The sequence below is a fragment of the Macaca mulatta genome, chromosome 11, assembly GCF_049350105.2.
Source record: "Macaca mulatta isolate MMU2019108-1 chromosome 11, T2T-MMU8v2.0, whole genome shotgun sequence".
NCBI classification, from domain to species: Eukaryota; Metazoa; Chordata; class Mammalia; order Primates; family Cercopithecidae; genus Macaca; species Macaca mulatta.
This window is the reverse complement of record NC_133416.1, coordinates 112,153,874-112,174,596: the sequence shown is the minus strand read 5'-3', so window position 1 is coordinate 112,174,596 and position 20,723 is coordinate 112,153,874. Positions and strand designations below refer to the sequence as shown.

Sequence of the window (20,723 nt, the reverse complement as noted above, 5' to 3'; positions counted from 1 at the left end):
TTGAAGAAAAGCAAAAATACTATTTTTAAGTAGTAAGGCCTTCTGTAGCTGTAATTTCTAAATAAACGTTCCCGTGACTATATAGGAGAGGAGGTGCTGAGTGATGAGGAGGTAAAGTTCTCTGAAATCATTTGCAGGAAATTTATGAATTGTGTCTTTTTTTGTTTGTTTTGAGACTCTGTAGCCCTTTTTTTTTTTGAGACAAGATCTCACTCTGTAGCCCAGGCTGGAGTGCAGTGACACGATCATGGCTTACTACAGCTTTGACTTCTCAGGCTCAGGTGATCCTCCCACCTCAGTCTCCAGAGTAGCTGAGAATACAGGCATGCGCCACCATGCCTGGCTAAGTTTTGTATTTATTTAGAGTTGGGTTTCTGCCATGTTGCTCAGGCTGGTCTCAAACTCCCTGGCTCAAGCGATCCACCTGCCTCGGCCTCCCAAAGTTCTAGGATTACAGGTGTGAGTCACTGTGCCCCGCCACATGTCAATTGTAAGAGAGAGTCATTAAGTGTTTGGTAGTTTTTAAAAAATAAGATACATGTAAGAAATGTTTAAGATAGAGTAGGGGAAATAAATATACCTCTCTTTCTTTGTTGTTTAAAAGCACTTTCTCAACTTCAAAATAGAGTTCTCTAATTCACCTTGTTTGCATCCATCTACTGGTTGACTTGTCTCAGACAGCAGTGCTAATACTTTTGTTAATTGTTTGTTCCTGTATTATAAAAACTGTTTATTCATCGCTCTCAGTGTAATCAGAATTCCAAGTTAAATGATTGAATTATTTTTCACTTTTTAAAATTTAATTTTACTTTAAGTTCTGGGAGACATGTGCAGAAGGTGCAGTTTTGTTACATAGGTTTACGTGTGCCATGGTGATTTGCTGTACCTATCAACCCATCATCTAGGTTTTAAGCCCCACGTGCATTAACTATTTGATATTTTTCACTTTTCAGTCGCCTGGTTTGATAGGAGCTAGATATAATCTAACTGATAGAATGAACTGTACTCTGTTTATGCAATCTACTTAGGTCTTTGGACACGTAGCATATTTATTCTGTCAATATTTTCTCAGTTAAGAGTTGGTTTAACTGGATTGTGTTTGAGTTGATTGATTGGCTTGCTTCTGATGTATCCTTCTTCCAAATAAAAATTCCTTTAAAAATTTATATTAATTTTTTTTGGGAGGCTGGAGTTGAGGGTTGTGATTCTGAGAACAAAATCAGTGGCTCTGGGTCTGGTTTTATTTCAAAAATTATTTTAGATGTATTGAGGATTTATTATATAGAGGATTTATTCAATGTATCTGTTATTTCTTCTGTAGGCTTAAACAAATACTTTACAAATGTTTAGGCATGTAGAAACTTTAGGATTGAGAAATGTTATGACATTATTCTTTTCTATCAGTGGGCAACCCTAGAACTGAGCAATTGTTTTATGGAATCAGCTAGCTTTGGGGTATCAGTAGCTAAATTGTGTCTGTGATGTCTCAAGCGCTCATGTTTGTGCAGATAATTCAGGACCATCCAGTTTACAGCAATTCAGTGTTACTGACATGACAGTTAATTGTCCTTTCACCTCTCTTCCATGTTCCCCAACTTGTTAAGAAAGTTTGACATCACTGTCTGTTTCCTAAATTAAACCTATGTGAGTTCTTGAATTCAGTTTCAGTGGAAAGTTTCTAGGTTAAGCAAAAAAGTCAAGATTTTTCTTAGGAGCTAACTTTTCTTATTTTTAATTTTTTTTAATTTTTACTTTTTTTTAGATGGAGTCTTGCTTTGTTGTCCAGGCTGGAGTGCAGTGGTATGATCTCGGCTCACTGCAACCTCTGCTTCCCGGGTTCAAGCAATTCACCTGCCTCAGCCTCCCAAGTAGCTGGGACTACAGGTGTCTACCACCATGCCCAGCTAATTTTTTGTATTTTTAGTAGAGATGGGGTTTCACCCTATTGGCCAGGCTAGTCTCGAACTCCTGACCTCAGGTGATCCACCTGCCTTGGCCCTCCAAAGTGCTGGGATTACAGGCATGAACAAACTACCATGCCCGGCCAGGAGCTAACTATGTATTTTAGCAAAAAAAAAAAAAAAAAAAAAGGGAGATACTTTCAGATACTTTCATTCCATTTTAGAGGTGAGCCTTTAAAAAAAATAGCAAACAGGCTGGGCGCGGTGGCTCAAGCCTGTAATCCCAGCACTTTGGGAGGCCGAGGCGGGCGGATCACAAGGTCAGGAGATCGAGACCACAGTGAAACCCCGTCTCTACTAAAAATACAAAAAATTAGCCGGGCGCGGTGGCGGGTGCCTGTAGTCCTAGCTACTCAGGAGGCTGAGGCAGGAGAATGGCGTGAACCCAGGAGGCGGAGCTTGCAGTGAGCCGAGATCGCGCCACTGCACTCCAGCCTGGGCAACAGCGTGAGACTCCGTCTCAAACAAACAAACAAACAAAAAAATAGCAAACAGAAACATAGAGAGGAGGTATAAAGAAAAAATGAAAAGAACACTTGCAGAGTGGCAAAAGTAAGAATATATAATGACCATAAAGAGTCAATTTCTGGGTGTGTCTGTATGTGTGTGTGAGTGTGTGTGTGTGTGATAGTACCATGGATTTTAGTATGTTTATATAAATATACATACCTGCTCAACAAGTTGGGATTTTCAACTAAATGAAATAATTACTGGTAATAGATTGCATTAGAATTTCTTCTTTTATTGTTGTGGGAAGAAAACAAAACATTAAACTCCAATTTAATACCTTCCTTAGTAATTAAGAATGACCTGTGTCTCCTGACTCTCAGCTCTGCTAGATTTCCTAAGCATTGTTATTTAACTTTTGCAATGGAATAGAATGCCTCTTTCAGTGCAATAGGCAGAGTTTCTCCAAGATTCTGGTTTGGTAAATCCACACACATACAATATACTTCATTTTCTTTACTTTTTTAAAAAAGCAATTTTATGGCTGGGCACGGTGGCTCATGCCTGTAATATCAGCACTTTGGGAGGTATAGGCAGGAGGAAGTGATCACTTGAGGCCAGGAGTTTGAGACCAGCCTGGGCAACATAGCAAGACCCTGTCTCTACAAGATATTTAAAAATTAGCTGGGTGTGGTGTCTTGCACCTATAGTCCTAGCTACTTGGGAGGCCGAGGTGCAAGGATCACTTGAGCCCAGGAGTTTGAGGCTTCAGTGAGCTATGATTGTACCACTGCACTGTAGCCTGAGTGACAGAGCAAGAACCTTTTTTATTTTTGTAAGTAAAGTTGAATTCATAAGGAGCGTCTGATCTTATTTTCTTTTAAGTCAATGATTCCCTGACATGACTCTATAAACCAGTGGTAAACTATGACAAAGCTCTCGCAGGGAACATGAAATGAACTTTTCCATAAATGTAAATGTGTTCGATGAAAAGGACTGCCCTTTAGTCTGAGATTTTGTCCTTTCTATATTTTGGCATTAAAATGTATACTCATTTTTTAGGAAAAGACTGTTTTATGACTTTGTAAAATTTCGGAGGAAATTTACGTTTTTGAGATTCAAATGTTTGGAAGCCAGTGTTTTAAAACTCCTTGACCATAGACTGGAACCTTTAAGTGCTCAGTATGTCAGAGAGACTCTTCTAAACTAAAATGGATAGGAATCTATGGGTCAGATTACTTTTTAAGACATACACTTTTTAAGTTAGCTTTTGTTAGATTATGCTGTGGTAACAAACAATTCCAAACTCTCAGTGGCTTTCTGGGACAAAGCTTTATTTCTTTCTCCTGTTATGTGTAGCCTGTGGATTGATGTGGGGTGGCTGTGGTCGCTGTATCTCTCCATGTGTCTTTGTCTTGGGACCCAGTCTGAAGAAGCAGCAACTGCCTAGGACATGCCATTCTCATGATAAAGAGACATAGCTGAATTGTTTCTGTTTGTAGGTGTTGCTGATGCTCTTATTCTGTTGGCTAAAGGGAGTCCCATGGCCAAACCTGATGCTATTGCAGATGAGGAAGTATAATTCTCCTATAGTCCCTGCAAATAACATGGCAACAGGTAGGGACAAGAATCCTCCTGCAGGAGGGGAGCAATAATGGGGAGTAATAATAACATCCATCACAGTATCAATCACATTGAAGCAGTCTTGTATATGCACAATTTGAAAAACAATAATAAGCACTAGGTACCTACCACCAAACTTAAAAAATATAACCAATACCTTTGGAACCTCCTGGGTGCTTTTGTATCACTTCACCAAATGTAAGCACTCTCTTGAAATGTGTGTTTATCATAACCTTATTTTTATATTACGTTGTATTGATATGCCACAATTTATCCTTTCTCATAGATTAATTCCTTTTTTTTTCTAGTATGAATAATGCTACCAAGAACATTCTTTCATGTGTCTTCCGGTGTACAGTGTATATTTCCTTAGGGCAGGGATTTAAGGATGAAAATGCTGGATTGTGGGGTACATGCCTCTCAGTTTCAGTAGATAATGCCTAATTGTTTTCCAAAGTGGTTTTGGCAGTTTATACTTGCACAAGTAGGGCTGTATGCATTACCACTGCTTACATCCTTGTTCACGCTTGAAAACCTGGTAATATCAAATGTCTGGTATATTAGGTATAAATCAGATTCCTTTTTGAATGTATCAGGAGGTGCTTCTCAAAGTAACACAAATCCTTTGGGATACCATTTAAAGTGCAGATTTCTTTTTTTTTTTTTTTTTTTTTGAGACGGAGTCTTGCTCTGTCACCCAGGCTGGAGTGCAGTGGCCGGATCTCAGCTCACTGCAAGCTCCGCCTCCCGGGTTTACGCCATTCTCCCGCCTCAGCCTCCCGAGTAGCTGGAACTACAGGCGCCCGCCACCTCGCCCGGCTATTTTTTTGTATTTTTTAGTAGAGACGGGGTTTCACCGTGTTAGCCGGGATCGTCTCTCGATCTCCTGACCTCGTGATCCGCCCGTTTCGGCCTCCCAAAGTGCTGGGATTACAGGCTTGAGCCACCGCGCCCGGCCTAAAGTGCAGATTTCTATTCAGGAGGTTGAGTTGGGATGAGAGCTGACTGAGGTCCTGCATTTCTTAGTCTCCCAGTTGATGCCATGCCATTGGATGCGAGACCACACTTTGATACCAATAATCTAAGGCACTAAATACAGTCATGCATCACTTCATGAAGGGCTTAACGATGGGAATAAATTCTGAGAAACGTGTTGTTAGATGCATTTCATTGCTGCGTGATCATAGAGTATGCTAACACAAACCTAGATGGTAGAGCCTACCACACACCAAGGCTGTATGGTATGGCCTATTGATCCTAGGCTACTGTACAGTAACGCTGTATAAACCTGTTGTTACACAATGGTATTTGTGTATCTAAAAATAGAAAACGTATAGTAAAAACAGTAGAAAAAAATAAAAAATGATACACCTGTATAGGGCACTTACCATGAATGGAGTTTTCAGTACTGGAATTTGCGCTGGGTGAGTCAGTAAGTGAGGGGTGAGTGAATGTGAAGGGCCAGGACATTACTGTGCACTACTGTAGACTTTATAAACACACTTAGGCTACATAAAATGTACAAAAATATTTTTCTTTGTTAATATTAAACTAACTCTAGCTTACTGTAACTTTTAATTTTTCATTGTTTGAATTTTAATTTAAATAATTGTTTAGAGGCAGGGTCTTGCTCTGTCATCCACTGGGGTGCAGTGCACAATCGTAGCTCACTGTAATCTTGAACTCCTGGGCTCAAGGAAAACTCCCACCCTGGCCTCCCAAAGTGTTGGGATTACAGGCATGAGCCGCCGCACCCAGCCTGTAACATTTCTACTTCATAAACCTTAAATATTAAAAATATTGACTCTTTTGTAATAATATTTAGCTTAAAACACACACACATTGTACAGCTGCACAAAATATTTTCCTTCTTTCTTTATATACTTTTTTCAATTTTTGTTTTTTTTCTTTTACTTTTTAAAACTTTTTAATTAAAATCTAAGACACACACTGATACAGTTTGGCTCTGTGTCCCCAGCCAAATCTCATCTTGTTGCTCCCATAATTCCTACGTGTTGTGGGAGGGACCCAGTGGGAGGCGACTGAATTATGGGGGCAGGTCTTTCCTGCGCCATTCTGATGAGAGTGAATGGGTCTCACAAAGTCTGATGGTTTTTCAAAAATGGGAATTGCCCTGTACAAGCTCTCTCTTTGCCTGCCACCATCCATGTAAGATGTGACTTCCTCCTCCTTGCCTTCTGCCATGATTGTGAGGCCTCCCCAGCCACGTGAGTCCAACTAAACCTCTTTCTTTTGTAGATTGCCCAGTCTTGGGTATGTCTTTGTCAGTAGCATGAAAATGGACTAATACACACACACCTTAGCATAGGCCTCCATAGGGTCAAGAACATCACTATCACTGTCTTCCACCTTCCATCTTGCCCCACTGCAAGGTTTTCTGGGCCAGTAGCACACAAAGGAGCAGGTATACATGCTAAAATAATATAAAAGGTATAGTATAGTAAATACATAAACCAGTAACAGAACCATTATTTATTATCATTGGCAAATATTATGTACTATAAATACGTAACTGTCTGCGTTATACTTTTATATGACTGGCAGCACAGTAGGTTTATTTATACCAGTATCACCACAAACGTGTGGCTAATGCCTCATGCTATGACATACATTTTGACAACTTCGATGTCACTAGGCAACAGGAATTTTTTTTTTTTTTTTTGAGACAGAGTCTCGCTCTGTTGCCTAGGCTGGAGTGCAGTGGTACGATCTTGGCTCACTGCAACCTCTGCCTCCTAAGTTCAACCAATTCTCATGGTTCGACCTCCCGAGTAACTGGGATTACAGGCATGTGCCTTCATGCCCAGCTAATTTTTGTATTTTTACTAGAGACAGGGTTTCGCCATGTTGGCCAGGCTGGTCTCAAACTCCTGGCCTCAAGGGCTCCGCCTAGCACAGCCTCCTAAAATGCTGGAATTACAGGCATGAGCTACTACGCCCAGGCTGGCAATAGGAATTTTTGAGTTCCATTATAATTTTATGGGACCGCCATCATATATGTGGTCCATCCTTGACCAAAATGTTATGCAGTGTATAACCGTGGTCAGAGTGGCCTTTGTGTTGTCTGCCCGTAGCACCTAAAGAGTCTTTGGAACAAGACCAGTAAATAACAACATTTGTTACATCCAACTGAATCTAAGATTTTTGAATCATGCTTCATCTTTTTATTGACAGTACATGAGCAATTTAGATAATTCTTAAATTTTATTTATTTTTAATAAGTAATAACTATATGATATGTAATGTGATATTTTGATCTATGTATACATTATAGAAAATATTCAATCAAGATAACTAACATATACATCACCTCACTGACATCATTTTTTTGTGTGTGTGTAGTAAGAATATTGAAAATCTATATATATATATTTTTTGGCATTTTGAAACATAGAATATATTATTAACTGTGGTCAACATACAGTGCAATAGATCACCAAAACTTACTCTTCCAGGCCAGGCGCGGCGACTCATGCCTGTAATTCCAGCTCTTTGGAAGGCTGAGGAGGGCGGATCACCTGACGTCAGGGGTTTGAGACCATCCTGGCTAACATGGTGAAACCCCATTTCTACTAAAAATACAAAAAATTAGCAGGGCATGGTGGCGTGCCCCTGTAATCCCAGCTACTCAGGAAGCTGAGGCAGGAGAATTGCTTGAACCCGGGAGGTGGAGGTTGCAGTGGGCCAAGATTGCACCATTGCACTCCAGCTTGGGCAGCAAGAATGAAACTCCGTCTCAAAACAAACAATAAACCAAAAACTGTCTCTCCCAGGAACTAAAACTTTATACCCTTTGATCAACAACTTTCCTTTCCCCATTCCTCCTCCTCCCCACCACCCATTGTAACCACCTGTCTACTCTCTGTTTTTAAGATATCAACTTTTTCAGATTCCACATAAGTACAATATTTTTCTTTCTGTGCCTAGCTTATTTCAATTAGCATAATGTCCTCTGGTTTCACCCATGTTGTCAAGAATTACAGAATTTTCTTACTTTTTAAAGCTGAATAGTATTTCATTGTAGTTTATAAACCACATTGTATTTATCGATTCATCTGTTGATGAACACCTAGATTGCTTCCATATCTTGGATATTGTGAACAATACCGAAATGAACATGGGAGTGCAGATAGAATCCCAAGCCACGATTTTAACCACTCTACTTTCTGTACCGGTTGTAGATGCTCTTTTTTCTTTTTCTCTAAACATCTCTCTTGTACAAATATTGGCTGTTAAGGAATAAAGTAGTGGATCTTTTCTTCTAAGCATTTGTTGCTTTATAGTTTACAAAGAGAGTCCAGAATTTAAACCTAAGCCACGTAAGTTTCTGAATAGCTTATATTGAAGTAAGAATACTAGGAGTTCTAAAGACACTGGTTCTTCCCCACTATGCTACTATCAGATTAGTATAACTTATTAAAGTAGCTAGAGATAAATATCTCAATGGCACTCTTTAAGCACATTAAAACCAGTGGAAACTGCCCAATTTTATTTCTTTTTTTTTAAATTTACTTTTTTTTCCCATTCATTGATGGATTGATGGATAACAAATACAGAACAAATGATTTTAATTTTGTGGTATATATGCACAATGCCCATTTTAAATCGACCATAAAACTTAAACAATTTTTTTTTTTTTTTTTTAAGTAGCTTTACGAGTACAAGTAGTTTTGGGCTACATGGATGAATTGTATAGTGGTGAAGTCTGGGATTTTAGCGCACCCATCACTCAAGTAGTGTGCATTGTACCCAACAGGTAGTTTTTGTCCTTTACCCTCCTCCCACCCTCCCCCTTTTTGAGTCTCCAGTGTCCATTATACCCCTCTGTATGCGTTTGCATACCCATAGCTCAGCTCCTACTTAAAACTAAGAACATGCAGTAGTTGGTTTTCCATTCCTGAGTTATGTCACTTAGAATAATGGCCTCTAGCTCCATCCAAGTTGCTGCAAAAGACATTATTTTGTTCTTTTTTTATGACTGAGCAGTATTTCATGGTGTGTGTGTGTGTGTGTGTGTGTATATGTATATATTTATATTTATGTTTATTTTCTTTATCCACTAATTCATTGATGGGCACTTAGGTTGGTTCCGTATCTTTGCAGTTGTGAGTTGTGCTGTAATAAACAGATAAACATATGTGTGCAGGTGTCTTTTTGATTTGATGACTTCTTTTCCTTTGGGTAGATACCCAGTAGTGGGATTGCTGAATCGAATGGTGGTAGATCCACTTTTAGTTCTTTAAGAACTCTCCATGCTGTTTTCCATAGAGGCTGTACAAATTTACATTCCCACCAGCAGTATGTAAACATTCTCTTTTCACCACATCCGTGATAACACCTATTGTTTATTGACACTTTAATAATGGCAGTTTTGGCTGGGGTTAGGTGGCATTTCATTGTGGTTTTAATTTGCATTTCCCTGATGATTAGTGATTTTGAGCACTTTTAAAATATGTTTGTTGGCCATTTGTATGTCTTCTTCTGAGAAGTGTCTATTCATGTCATTTACCTACTTTCTGATGGGATCGTTTGTTTTTTTCTTGCTGATTTGACTTCCTTGTAGATCCTGGATATTAGTCCTTTGTGGGCTGCATAATTTGCAAATGTTTTCTCCCATTCTGTAGGTTATGTTTACTCTTGTGATTGTTTCTTTGGCTCTGCAAAAGCTTTTTCATTCAATTATGTCTCATTTACTTATTTATTTTTATTGCATTTGCTTTTAGGGGTCTTGGCCATAAGTTATTTGCCTACACGAATGCCCAGAAGAGTTTTTTCCTAGGTTTTCTTCTACAATTTTTATGGCTTTAGGTATTAGATTTAAGTCTTTAATCCATTTGGAGTTAATTTTTGTATATGGTGAGAGAGAGGGATCCAGTTTCATTCTTCTACATGTGGCTGTCTAATTTTCTCAGCACTGTTTATTGAACAGAATGTGCTTTTCCCAATTTATGTTTTTGTGTGCTTCTTGAATATCAGTTGGTTGTATTTGGCTTTATTTTTGGGTTCTTTATTCTCTTCCTTTGGTCTATTTATCTACTTTTATACCAGTATCATGCTGTTTTGGTTACTATATATATTTTTTTTCTTCTTTTTGAGACAAAAGTCTCACTGTGTCACCCAGGCTGGAGAGCAATGAGGCAATTACAGCTCACTGCAGCCTTGACCTCCAGGGCTCCAGTGCTTCTCCCACCTCAGCCTCCCATGTAGCTGGGACTACAGGTGCACACCATCACGCCCAGCTAATTTTTGTATTTTTTGTAGAGACAATGTTTTGCCTTGTTGCTCAAGCTGGTCTCCAACTTCTGGGCTCAAGTAGTTCTCCTGACTCGGCCTCCCAAAATGCTGGGATTGGAGGCATGAGCCACTGCACCCTGCCTACTATATCCTTATAGTGTAGTTTGAAGACAGGTAATGTGATGCCTCCAGATTTGTTCTTTTTGCTTAGGATTACTCGCAAAGCTATTTTGATTGTAATTCGTTATTCAGCAAGAAGAGTTTATAACAGGTGATTTATTTAGTTAAAGGAAGAAAGTTTAAGGAATCCTTAAGGAGATAATAGACCTTGTCAATAAACAAGCATTGAAATAACTGATAATTATTCATTAACCAGATAAAAAGAAGGATAAAATTTTTAAAAGCCCACATTTTCCTCAATGCACGATGGTGATATGGTCTGTGGCATATACTTGTATCAAGGTCATTCCTGGCACTTTCAAACTGCGTTATTTAAAAACAGAAAAAAAACCCAGCTGTTAGGACAGAAACATGACTCAGAGTAGCTTAAGCAATGAAGGAGATTTATTGGCCTATACTTGGGAAGAACAGGAGTGGAGTGGGTTTTAACTAAATGGTATAGAGATTCTAATTATGTTGTCAGGACTCTCTCATTACCTCAGCTCTGATTCCCTCTTTCTGTAGGTCCTCTTCTCATGTAGATGGCTTTCTTCCAAGTGGTGGTGATGGTGGTGGTGGTAGAGGGAGCTTTGTGAGGAGGAAGACATAGTGACAGAAAGTTTCAGAATTAAGTCATTCTAAAGGAAAATGAGAACTTTCTTCCCGCAAAGGCCTTCCCCTCTGAAATAGCCCTGTAAGTCATTTATTTTTTGTTTAATCAACTGTTTCCTCCGTAGCCTTTATCACAAATTATCTCCTTTATTTAATTGCTTACCTAATTATTGTTTTTCCTTCCAACTGCAAGGTAAAATCCATCAGAGCAGTAACTGTGCCTATTTGTTTCATTACTGTAGCCCCAGCATCTAGTGGGCACTCAGGAAATAGTAAGCAGCAAATATATAAAATTCCAGGAAGGGACTCAGATCCTCTTTGAGCCACTTGACAATATTGTGGTCTGCAGGGTAGGGTACTGTGATTGATATACCTACTAGAATCTCATGGAATAGGGATATGGATTTACCATAGGTAATGGAGATAACATTAGCTAAAGGAATTGGGAAAAGATGCTGAGCAAACAACAAAAAATATCTGTCCACCATATGTGTTTTATGTCCTTAAAGCACAGTTTCATATTTTACCCAACTACCTAGTCTGATGTGTAATGTTATGCAGATTCTGCACTGCATGAAGGAGTTTGCTGAGGGGACAGAGCGTGGGCTAAAATCCAGACCAGAGCTCCACTTACAGGGCTTCCTTTTTCCAGGAGGCACTCTGTTTTTAATTTTGTACACATTTGGATGGTCTCTGTGTATGGTATCCTTGGTTGAGTATCCATCTCTCCATCTAAACTTCTGAATAGCTTATACTAAAGTAAGAATTCTAGGAGCAAAAGTATGACCTGGATGTGTCTGTGCATCTGGATCCCACGGGCCCGCTCAGTGTTGACTACGTGCTTAGCCATGTTTGCACATATTCTGAGAGATGACTGATCTTGGGAAATTCTGAGATGACTGGTCTTGGGAAATTCCCCCTTGTTTTCTTTCTCTCCTCTCCATTTTTCTACCTAGTTTTGATAGTCGGTCAGGTTTTCAAAGCACAGATTTTGAGCTTTCTGGACTTTAGAATGGCTGAGTGGTGACACTGTCATCTTTCTTTCTTGTTTACCTACATTTCTCTGCATTTCCATTTTGATCATCCTCAAAATTCTGCATCAGGAGGAAGAAGTTTCCTATCACTGGTCCTCCTGTGGAATAGAACTGTCTTATAGCTCAATCCCTTTGGGGTTTGTTTTGCCTTTTATTTGATTAAAGATCTACTGGGGCAGTGAAATACTCACTACTTTTTAAAAAGGTAGATGAGTTCAAGGAACAGACACCCACTCCATCTAACTCATGTAAGGCTGCAGGGGATCTCCTAAGTTCCAGATGTATAGCTCAGCCTTTCATTACCTGGAAGGCTCTCTGCTCTTTTCTCTCTTTCTGGGACTACAGGGTTTCATCTCTGCTTCACTCTGGCCATTGGTTTCATTAATCTGATTTTCTTTTTTCTTTTTCTCGAGATGGAGTCTTGCTCTGTCTCCCAGACTGGAGTGTAGTGGCACCATCTTGGCTTACTGCAAGCTCCGCCTCCCCCGTTCACGCCATTCTTCTGCCTCAGCCTCCCTAGTAGCTGGGACTACAGGTGCCCGCCACCTTGCCCGGCTAATTTTTTTTTATTTTTAGTAGAGACAGGGTTTCACCGTGTTAACCAGGATGGTCTTGATCTCCTGACCTCGTGATCCGCCCGCCTCCGCCTCCCAAAGTGCCGGGATTACAGGCGTGAGCCACTGCGCCCGGCCAAATCTGATTTTCTTTAAACACCAACTTTCTCTGTATACTGGCCAGCCTATAAGTGGCAAAAATGGGAACTGGTGCTTAATCTACTCATCAGAGTCTCAGTTCAAGTCCACAGGAAGTCTGCACCATAATCATCACATGGAGAAGTTAAAAATAAAAAATTTATGGGCCTCAAACACAGACATTCTGAGTCAGTACAGTAGGTCTGGTGTCCTGGAATCTATATTTTAAGAATGTTCCCCAGAAGGAATTCCCAGATCCCAGACCTCTCCATAATCACAAGAGAGAGGAAAGGAAAGTGAGTGAGTGATAGAATTGATGAGCCAGGCCCTAGCACCCACTTATGTCCTACATAGCCGCTTCTCTTTCTCCCTTTGCCACTCCTTGCTATTGATCTTCCTATCCAGAGAGGAGCTGGATATTCTAAGACATTGGAAACAAATACTAAGGAATATAGTAGTTTTCATTAAAAGCAATAGTAGCAGCAACAATTCTCAGTCTAGCTTGGCAGAAATGCAGTCCAGTTAGGTGTTGGGGCCACCCATCCCTTATCAAATCAGTGCCATTTGTTTGGTCTTGGATGCTCTTAGAAGTATAAGACAGGTCTAGGTGTTTCTGAGACGCACCTGATAGCTTGGAAAGCCTTGCCAGCTATGGCAGCAATTGTCAGGCTGTCTCCCTGGTCAGGTGGTGGGTGACCTTGCAGCTTCAGTGCCCATCACTCTTTGATGTGCCACAGTTATGTGTTCGTGTCTCTTAGTTCAAAGTCTTCAAAGAGACTCTAGTCACTGAATGGCCAGCCAGTCAGGGACCTCCCCTGGGATTATGGGCCAGAGCAACTGAGAACCATTAATGGACAGAGCAGGGCATAAATAAGTGCATTACAAGCTTTCTTCTGGCTGGCTTGCAAATGGAGGTTTAAATGAATATTTGTAATTTCTTTTTAGTTTTCTTATTCCTAAATGAAAGAAGGATTATATTCCCAAATCAATTATAATGAGTTTTTATATCTCAGAGGTACAAATATGACTCCAGCCTCATTTTATATGTGAAATAAATGCCCTATATAGTATTCAGGATACCTACCAAGTGTTTTTATAGTAAACATCATCCTTGTCTCTTCATGTCTTAATAATAAAATGTATATTATATTGTAAATAAAGTAATATGGTTTATTATTTAATGTTTAAAGTATAATGCCATATATCTTACTTTTGTAGTGTACTAACATATGCAAAGGGTGTAGCAATTTGATTCTGAGTCCCTGCAATAGTAATAAAAGCCATTACTTTATTTAAAACATTTGTCCACTGTGGGATTTCAGAGGCAATTGAAGACCTTATGTGGATATTGATCACAGAAAGTATGCAAAGATAAGAAATACTTTTAACCAAGACTGAGCACAAAAATAGCTCGTATTATATTTCTGTACACAAAGAAGTTGTATGGCACAAAGCAGTTATGTTTTAAGCCCACAAAGTATAGTATCAGTACCTTAGGGTTGGTTTAAGAATGTGTGTGTTTAATACCTTTGTAAGAATTTAAGTATCTATCTTGATGCTGAAACTATCTTGTTTATCTGATTTTTAAAAATTATTTGTTTTTCCAGATCCAGTCCTTCTGTGGAACTTCTGAACATCTTTTATTAGTGGAAATATTTTCTACATAATGAAGTCAACAACTTAATTTAAACCAGTGTTCGTGTGGTTCTGATTCATCTGCTGTGGTTCACGAAGCTTGAGATCTGAGGAGTACAGGGTCTTTTGCGATGACAATATGACTAATAGTAAAGGAAGATCTATTACCGATAAAACAAGTGGTGGTCCAAGTAATGGAGGAGGTTTTGTAGATTGGACTTTACGTTTAAACACAATTCAATCTGACAAGTTTTTAAATTTACTCTTGAGTATGGTTCCGGTAATTTACCAGAAAAACCAAGAAGACAGGCACAAAAAAGCAAACGGCATTTGGCAAGATGGATTATCAACTGCAGTACAGACTTTTAGTAATAGATCTGAGCAACACATGGAGTATCACAGTTTCTCAGAGCAGTCTTTTCATGCCAATAATGGGCACGCATCATCAAGCTGCAGCCAAAAGTATGATGACTATGCCAATTATAATTACTGTGATGGAAGGGAGACTTCAGAAACCACTGCCATGTTACAAGATGAAGATGTATCTAGTGATGGTGATGAAGATGCTATTGTAGAAGTGACCCCAAAATTACCAAAGGAATCCAGTGGCATCATGGCATTGCAAATACTTGTGCCCTTTTTGTTAGCGGGTTTTGGAACAGTTTCAGCTGGCATGGTACTGGATATAGTACAGGTGGGCTTTCATCTTCCTTTAACTTTCCTGTCTTTTTTTGTTACTCCATTTCTGTTTAAAATGCTTTTTGTAGGTTACTACTCTCAAACATTTACTTTAGATTTAATTTATCCCTGGTAAAATGAACAGATGCTGACTCTGGGAGAGAATCTATTTCTATGTGGGAGTTTTTCTTTTTCCCCTTTAGAAATTCTGAAAGAATAGTTATTCTGACTATAAAGTAACTCTTCTCTACAGACCCCAAAATAGCTTGGTTAAAAGAAAAACTTCCCAAAATGTTATGTTTAAATACTTTCTTACTTTTAAAATAAAAGTTAATATATACTCATTAAATTGAATTCAAACATTAGAAGGTATTAAATAAAACATGAAGTTTCTCTTATTCCTTATCTCCAAATCAAAACTCTCCTCCTCTGCAGAGATTACCATTGTGAAGTGTTTGTTGTATACACTTGCAGGCTTTTTTCTGTGCTTACATATATACATAAGAGAGTTTTTTCAAAAATAAAAATAAAATGTTATATATATTTTTCTGCAACTTATTTTCATTGCTTAGTAATACATCTCTCCAAATTGGTACACAAACATTTTCTGCATTTTAAACTGAGTGCATGATATTCCACTGAATGTATATACCAAAATTTAGTTACTCCTTCTTCCCTGTTGGTGCTGTAATAACTATCCTTACAAATATAAGGATATATATTCATATAATAATATTTTCATAGGCTAGATTTAAAAACAGCATTATTGGATATTAGGGTATGTATTAATATCTATGTTTAAAATTTTGTAGATACTGTCAAGTTGCAGTCTAAAATTTGTACCAATTTATACTCCTACTGTCAAAATATAAGTACTTTTATTTTTTCATGTCCATATCAACATTGGGTATTTATTTTATTTCTTTTTTTAATTGAGACAGGGTCTCGCTGTGTGGCCCAGCTCACTACACCCTCAACCTGTTGGGCTCAAGTGACCCTCCCACCTCAGCCTCTTGAGTAGCTGGGACTGCAGGCACACTACACCTCACTAATTAAAAAAAATTTTTTTGGGGGACAAGGTCTTGCTGTGTTGCCCAGGCAGGTCTCAAACTCCTGGACTCAAGCAATCCTCCCACCTTGGCCTTCCAAAGTGCTAGGGTTTACAGGTGTGCACCACTGTGCCCAGCCAACATTGAGTCTTCTTGATCTTTTTCATATTTGCCAAATGGCAGGAAAATGTTATCATGTTTTAATTAGCATTCTTTATTATTAATGTTTAGCATATTGTCATATGTTTATTGGCCATTCTTTTTCTGTGAATTGTTTTTGTATCTTTTATTTTTAAAATTTATGTGCTCCTTATTGATTTGTAGATATTCTCGGTTTGTTTTGTTTTGTTTTGTTTTGTTTTAAGGCAGAGTCTAGCTTTGTCGCCCAAGCTGGAGTGCAGTGGCATGATCTTGGCTCACTGCAACCTCTGCCTCCCAGGTTCAAGTGATTCTCCTGCCTCAGCCTCCTGAGTAGCTGGGACCACAGGTTCACACCACCATGGCTCACTAATTTTTGTATTTTTAGTAGAGATGGGGTTTCACTATGTTGGTTAGGCTGGTCTCAAACTCCTGACCTCAAGTGATCCGCCTGCCTCCGCCTCCCAAAGTGCTGGGATTACAGGTGTGACCCACCATGTCTAGCAGATTTGTAGGTGTTCTTAATGCCTTGTGGTTACCAAATACCTATTATGTAATTATCTTTCTAAAGTAATAAATTGCCAAAATTTGACAATTTATTCTGTCAGTTTTTGTTTATCAGTCATAGAAATGGAAAGTATTAGACATATTATCCTGTAATGTGCTCTTATCTTTCATTGTTTTTTTCCCTAAAGGAACCTCAGGTTATTTGTGACTCTAAGATGCTATTCAAGAGGTAATATTTTTATCTAAATGGAAAATGTACATAGAAACATTTTTCCACCATCAGTTGGAGAAAGGATATGAGAGGAACTGTATTGCAGTACATTAAAGTTTTAAAAAGATAATAATACCAAAGAGATATCAAACCTCCATTCACTTGAAATATAATTGTTGTAAGTTCTTATAGTAGTATCACAGCTGCGACAATAGATAGACTAGTTTTGGTTGGGATTTTTTATTGAGATACCAGTTATTCTGAAGAAACACTTAGTATTTAACTATAGAATGGTAACATCTATAGGACTAAGGTGTTAGAGTACAGCTTAGCAGAATATTTACATAGCTCATTGTGTATCTGGAGTAATGTTGACTTACTTCCTGATACTGAGAGAACAGCACACATGTAATTGGAAAAAGTTCCTTTTATGATTTTATGAACTTTTACAGTGCTAGCCCTAAGGATTTTATAATGTTAAACTTTAGTGTTAAACATTGTAGAAACATAATATAAATATTTTTTAATATTTTATTTGAATGTGCTCTTTTAAATGTTTTAATTGAAATGTAATACATCTAGAGTATACAAAATACAAAATAGATCTCAGTGAATTTTCCTAATATAAACAACTGTATAATGATCAACCAGCTCAAGAAATACAATTTTGCCAGTACTACTTCTTTAGTCCTCCTTGTGCCTTCTTCCAATTGCTGCACTTTGTGTCCCCATCACCAAAGGTAATCACTAATCTGATTTTCTGGTAAGCGCCTCCTTGCTTGTCTTTATAAGTGTGTATCCCTAAACACATAGTTTGGTTTTACTTGACTCTTTATAAACTATATAATGGAAGTATAGAACATGTTTTTTTGTGTGTGTGTGGCTTTTTTCCCCTCCACATTATATAAATTTCATGAAACTGTAGTTTATTTCCATTGCTGGATAGTAATCCATTATATGGATATACTATACCACAATGTATCTATTCTGCTACAGATAGACATTGGGAGCAATGGTGCTTCCAGACTCTTTTTTTTTTTTTTTTTGGAGACAGAATTTCACTCTTGTTGCCAGGCTGGAGTGCAATGGTGCAGTCTCGCCTCACCGCAACCTCCGCCTCCCAGGTTCAAGCGATTTTCCTGCCTCAGCCTCCTGAGTAGCTGGGATTACAGGCATGCACCACCAAGCCTGGCTAATTTTGTGTTTTTAGTAGAAACAGGGTTTCTCCATGTTGGTCAGGCTGGTCTTGAACTCCTGACCTCAGGTGATCCGCCTGTCTCAGCCTCCCGAAGTGCTGGGATTACAGGCATGAGCCACCACACCCGGCTGCTTCCAGACTCTTAATGCACATGTTCATGAAATTCTTTTGGGTATGTATGTAGAGATGGAATTTCCAGGTCTTAGGATATGGAGATACTCAAATTTAGTAGATGTCATATGATTTTCCACATTGGTTGTACGAATTTACAGTCTAATTAGCAGAGTATGAGAGATCTCAATACTCTATATTCTTATTTCTACTTGGAATCAGTAGTCTTTTTATTTTTAGAAATTCTGGCACATGTGGAGTGGTATCTCATTGTGGTTTTAATGGAGATTTCTGTGATGACTAATGATGTATACTGACCATTTGGATATTACTGGTAAAGCTTTTTTTGTCCATTTTTCTATTTGTTTTTCTTATAGATTTATGAGAGCTGTTAGTGTTTTTCTTATAGATTTGTAGGAGTTATATTTTGGATATGAGGCTTTTAGTGCTACATATTAATACCTTTTCTCTCCTCTGTGGCAGAAGTTCTTAATTTTGAAATAGTTCTTTTCCTTCTACTTTTTTATAGTTTGTATTTTATGTCTCTTGTCTAAGAAATCTTTCCATACCCTGTGGTAATTAAGATACTCTATTGCATTACTTTGTTGAAGCTTTGTTGTTTTGCTCTTACATTTAGATCATTCCCTCCCTGGAATGGATTTTTGTGTAGAGTATGAAATGAGGCTTATGTTTGGTTACTGGTTTCTTGAGTTTTTTGTATTTCTTCATGGTTCAGTAGTCGTATGTGTCCAGAATTTATCCTTGTTGCACGTTTTCCAATTTGTTGGCGTATAGGTGTTCATAATAATCTTTGATGATTCTTTGTATTTTTGTGGTCTCAGTTATGAATCTTTTTTCATTTCTGATTTTACTTATTTGGGACTTCTCTCTTTTTTTCATAGTCTAGCTGAAAGTTTGTTGATTTTGTTTATCTTTTCAAAAAATAACTTTTCGTTTAACCCATCTGTATTTTTTAGTCTGAATTTCATTATTTCTGCTCTGATCTTTATTATTTATTTTCTTCTACTAATTTGGGGTTTGGATTGTTCTTGCTTTTCTAGTCCTTGGGGTGCATTGTTAATTTGTTTATTTGAAGTCTGTTTTTTTTTTTGAGATGGAGTCTTGCTCTGTTGCCCAGGCTGGTGTGCAGGGGTGTGATCTCGGCTCGCTGCAAGCTCCGCCTCCCAGGTTCACGCCTTTCTCCTGCCTCGGCCTCCCGAGTAGCTGGGACTACAGGCGCTCGCTACCACACCCCGCTAATTTTTTGTATTTTTAGTAGATAGGGGATTTCACTGTGTTAGCCAGGATGGTCTCAATCTCCTGACATCGTGATCCACCTGCCTCGGCCTACCAAAGTGCTGGGATTACAGGTGTGAGCCACCACGCCTGGCCTCAATTTTTTCATATAGTATTTATTGTTATAAACTTTCCTCTTAATACTGCTATTGCTGTATTCCATAGATTTTGGCATGTTGTATTTTCATTTTCATTTGTTTCAAGAAAATTTTAAATCTTAAATTTCTTTCTTAATTTCTTAATTGACTCATTGGTCACTCAGAAGCATGTGGTTTAATTTCTATGTGTTTGTGTAGTTTCTGAGGTTCATCTTATTGATTCTAGTCTATTGAATTTGTGGAGAATATTTTGTGGCTTAAGATATAATCTATTCTGGTAGAATGCTCTGCGTGCTGATGAAAAGAATGTATCTTCTGTAGCTGTTGGGTGAAATGTTCTCTAAATGTCAGTTAGGCCTGTTTGGTCTAATGTGTGGTTTAACTCCAGTGTTTCTTTGTTGATTTTCTGTCTGACTGATCTGTTCATTATTGAGAGTTGAGTGTTGAAGTCCCCTACTATTATTGTATTGTAGTCTATCTCTCTCTCTTTAGATTTATAAATGTTTGCTTTATATACTTAGAAGCTCTGGTGTTGGGTGGATATATATATAATATATGTATTATATATGTAATTGTTATGTCTTCTTGCTGAATTGACCCCTTTATCATTCATTATACAGTGGTCTCTCTTTCTCTTTTACTGTCTTTGATTTGTAGTCTATTCTATCTAGTATAAATATAGCTACTCCTTGCTCTTTTCTTGGTTTCTAGTTGCATGGAATATATTTTTCTACTGCTTCACCTCCAGTCTAGGTGTGTCTTTATAGATGAAGTGGGTTTCTTGTAGGCGGAAACCTGGATCTTATTTCTTTACCCATTTAGCCACTCTATGCCTTTTCATTGGAGAACCGAGTAATTTACATTCAGTATTATTATTGATAAGTAAGGACTTACAATTGACATTTTGTTGCTTATTTTCTACCTGTTTTGTAACTCTTCCTTTCTTACTGTCTTCCTCTGTGATTCCTTTGTGTTTTTTCTCTAGCTGCATATTTTAATTTGCTGCTTTTTATTTTTAG

General features: G+C 38.2%; 1 protein-coding gene across 7 annotated transcripts in view; it reads left to right on the top strand.

Annotated features, from left to right (window-relative positions):
* SLC41A2 (solute carrier family 41 member 2) overlaps positions 1-20,723 on the top strand; it is a 144,995-nt gene that overhangs the window by 17,848 nt on the left and 106,424 nt on the right. For 5 of the 7 annotated variants that reach the window (XM_015152658.3, XM_015152651.3, XM_028829818.2 and 2 more), the window contains exon 2: positions 14,391-15,112. In XM_015152658.3, coding sequence (XP_015008144.1) covers positions 14,558-15,112 — 555 coding nt within the window. In that variant the 5' untranslated portion in view covers positions 14,391-14,557. Of the gene's footprint in view, positions 1-3,910; positions 4,026-14,390; positions 15,113-20,723 lie in introns of all 7 variants that reach the window. The other 2 variants (XM_077954832.1, XM_077954831.1) reach the window with 1 other exon arrangement.